Here is a 3329-nt window from a genome sequence, read left to right as displayed (position 1 = left end):
CCTGGGACCCCCACCCCTAACTGTCCCCCGGACCCCACCCCCTATCCAACCCCAACTGTTCCCTGTGCCCTGACCCTGCCTCTCACAAACCTCCACCCCATCCAACCTCCTCCTGGCTCCCTGTCCCCTGACTGCCCTGACCCCTATGCACACCCCTGCCCCTAACCGCCCCCCCCCCCGGGACCTGACTCCCCATCCTACCCCCATTGCTCCCTGTCCCCTGACTGCCCCAACCTCTATCCACATCCCCGCCCCCTGACAGCCCCCCCGAGACTCCCACGCTTATCAAACCGCCCCCTGCTCCCCATCCCCTGACTGCCCTCGGGACCCCCTGCCCCTTATTCAACGCCCCTGCTCCCTGGCCCCTTACCATGCTGTTCAGAGCAGCAGGAGCTCGCAGCCCCACTGACTGGCCAGAGCCAGCCACACCGCCCGCACTGTCCAGCAGGAGCAACGGGCCAGAGCGCTGGTGGCGGGCAAGCTGAGGCTGCAGCGGAGGGAGAACAGCAGGGGAGGGGCCGGGGCTAGAACCTCAGAGTTACAAACACCTTGGGAATGGAGGTTGTTCATAATTCTGAACAAAAGGTTATGGTGGTTCTTTCAAAAGTTTACAACTGAACAGTGACTTCATACAGCTTTGAAACTTTACTATGCAGAAGAAAAATGCTGCTATTAACCAACTTAATTTAAATGAAACAAGCATAGAAACATTTTCCTTGGCTTGTCAAATCTTTTTTTTTAAAACTTTACTTTTTTTTTTAATAGTTTACGTTTAATACAGTGCTGTGCTGTATTTGCTTTTTATTTTATTTTTTTTGGCTCTGCGTCTGCCTTATCGCATACTTCTGCTCCCAAATGAGGTGTATGGTTGACCAGTCAGTTCATAACTTTGGGGTTTGTAACTCTCAGTTTCTATTGTCCATGTTTAAGAAGAGCGGCTATTAAACTCAACCAGAAAAAAAGCAGTATACATCAGGAAACTTTTTTTTTAAAAGCACCAGTGACAACGTACATTACTGTTAAATCCCAGTGGTTTGGGGAACATCTCAATCTTTTGACTAACGAGGTGTTTAGATAATTGGAAGTGCTATTTTGAGGTGCACTGTCACTGATACAGAAATACAGGGAACAGAGGGAGTAATGGTAATGTTAGCGTCGTGCTTTGTACTTTATTAAAAAGAGTAAAAAAATAACTTTATTGAGACTTGCTATAAAAAATACAAATCTGTTGATTAGAGCTTACAGATGCAAAGAGGCTAATTGAGAAGTTGTGTGTGTGATGAACTAACATAAGGCTACAAGATGGACACACTGTAGATTTGGGTAATTAGGATTTTTGGATAAAGGGAATTTGGATAATTGGAATTATATTACAAAACCAAGCTCAGAAATTAAGTTGATAGTTACATGTCTTATACATGTCCATAGGTCCCTGAGCACTTGAGTGAGGGTTAGGATTAAAAATAATAATATTGATAACAGCCTGGTTCTCCTTGTAAGGTAGCATATTATATATATGAAGCTAAAATTGATATATTTAAGGACACTAAAATTATAACATTGTCTGAGCTGTTATACTTTATAGCTTTTTATGTATTTACTGAGCTGCCTGGAGTATTTGCTTTCAAAGTCACTGATACTTATAACACACCAAATACATGCTTGAATGGTTGTGTTTGCCCCATTCTATTTTACATGACAGAAGAATGTGAGGACTGGGTGCGCATGAAAGAGGTACTATAGTGACTCTGAAAGACATTGTGGTCTTTGCAAATCAATAAGAATCTTGCATGCTTTCTGAGTATTTCCTGAAGGTATTTCTTGAACTTTTCACCCACAAAAGCATAGATCACTGGGTTCAGGCAGCAGTGGATGAAGGAGATGGTTTCAGTCACCTGCAGGGCCAGGTCTAGGCTTTTGCTTGTCTCGCAGTCATCTATGATGTGCAGGCTTCGCAAAGAGTCTAGAAAAAGTGCAATGTTGAAGGGTGCCCAGAAGAGGAAAAACACAACCACAACAACGAAAACCAGCTTCATTGCTTTATACTTGTTTCGGTTCATGCATCTCTGCAGATTTTTCAAGATGTGGGAGTAGCAGAAAATGAGAATGCCAAGTGGGATCAAGAGACCCAAAACATTGACTTTAGAATTGGTTACAAGTTTCCAAGCAGCCCTATTATCCTGGTAATAAGGAGCACACTTCATAATGCCATCTTCATTCAGTTCTTGGATAAAGAAAATATTTGGTATTGAAGCTAAAATGGCCACTGACCAAACGGCAAGGCTTATAACAATGCTGAGCATGGTTGTTCGAACTCTCCGAGCATACACAGCATGGACGATAGCTAAGTACCTGTCTACGCTCATGAGGGTTATGAAGAATATGCTGCTGTAGAAGCCAATGTAGTAAACTCCACATATTGTTTTACACATTGCATTTCCAAAAGTCCATTGGTCTGAAGCATAATGAGACAGGAAGGGGAGGGATAAAACAAAAAGCAGGTCACAGATGGCAAGGTTCAGCAAATACACATCAGTCATACACATCAGTTTCTTGCAAACTATCAGAACGAAAATGACCAAGCTGTTTCCCACCAGGCCGAACACGAACACCACACAGTAAAGAAATGGAAAAATAATACTGATCCAAAGATCTTGATATTCTGTGTGCTGCAGACGGAGCCCAACTCAGGATAATAATCATCATAAAAAGTGGAGAGAAGATTTGACTCAGTTGAATAATTCATCATGAGGTGACCTATTTAAGAACACAGAATTTAATATGATCTAACAATCCTATTTTTTAGTTAGTATATAGGCACAATTCTGCCCTGATACCCCACACAACCCCACTGAAGTCAACAGGGCTGCACAGGCTGTAAAGGGGTAGAATTTGGTTCTGAGGACAGGCTAGCCTGTTCAGATAAAAGAACACTTTGCTCTGTGACGTTATCTAATTGAAATATAATCATGCAAATCATTATTTCTACCATGGTTATATACCTGCAACAAATCTTATAAAGAGTGTAACACATGGCCGGAAAGGGTTAAGCATCCTGCAGGCTAATCAGCCTGTAGAGACATGTTAGAAATGATAATTAAGGCCATTCGATGCTAGATAGGCTAGAACTTTGCAATGCAAACCTATCTTGTTAAAGTTAGGCGTGATACTAATTGTATATGTGTACTCATAAATGTTAGCCATGTAAACGGACAGTTCCTGTCTGTCACTATAGCTATGGATTCAGAGATCAAAAGGGAATATGAACATTTAGATGAATCTTGGGTGAAGTAATGTCATTGTCTATATGTCTCTGAAGTTTGTGATAG

General features: G+C 42.3%; 1 protein-coding gene across 1 annotated transcript; it reads right to left on the bottom strand.

The window, feature by feature from the left end:
• Positions 1-1691: 1691 nt before the first annotated feature.
• CCR8 (C-C motif chemokine receptor 8) lies at positions 1692-2746 on the bottom strand. The gene is given in 2 exon segments (XM_073329658.1): positions 1692-2621; positions 2624-2746. Coding segments are annotated over 2 exon segments (1053 nt in total).
• Between the last annotated feature and the right edge of the window lie 583 nt (positions 2747-3329).

This window comes from Lepidochelys kempii, chromosome 2 (genome assembly GCF_965140265.1).
Source record: "Lepidochelys kempii isolate rLepKem1 chromosome 2, rLepKem1.hap2, whole genome shotgun sequence".
Lineage (NCBI taxonomy): Eukaryota > Metazoa > Chordata > Testudines > Cheloniidae > Lepidochelys > Lepidochelys kempii.
The sequence above is the reverse complement of the archived record's forward strand: the minus strand, read 5'-3'. Positions and strand labels throughout refer to the sequence as shown.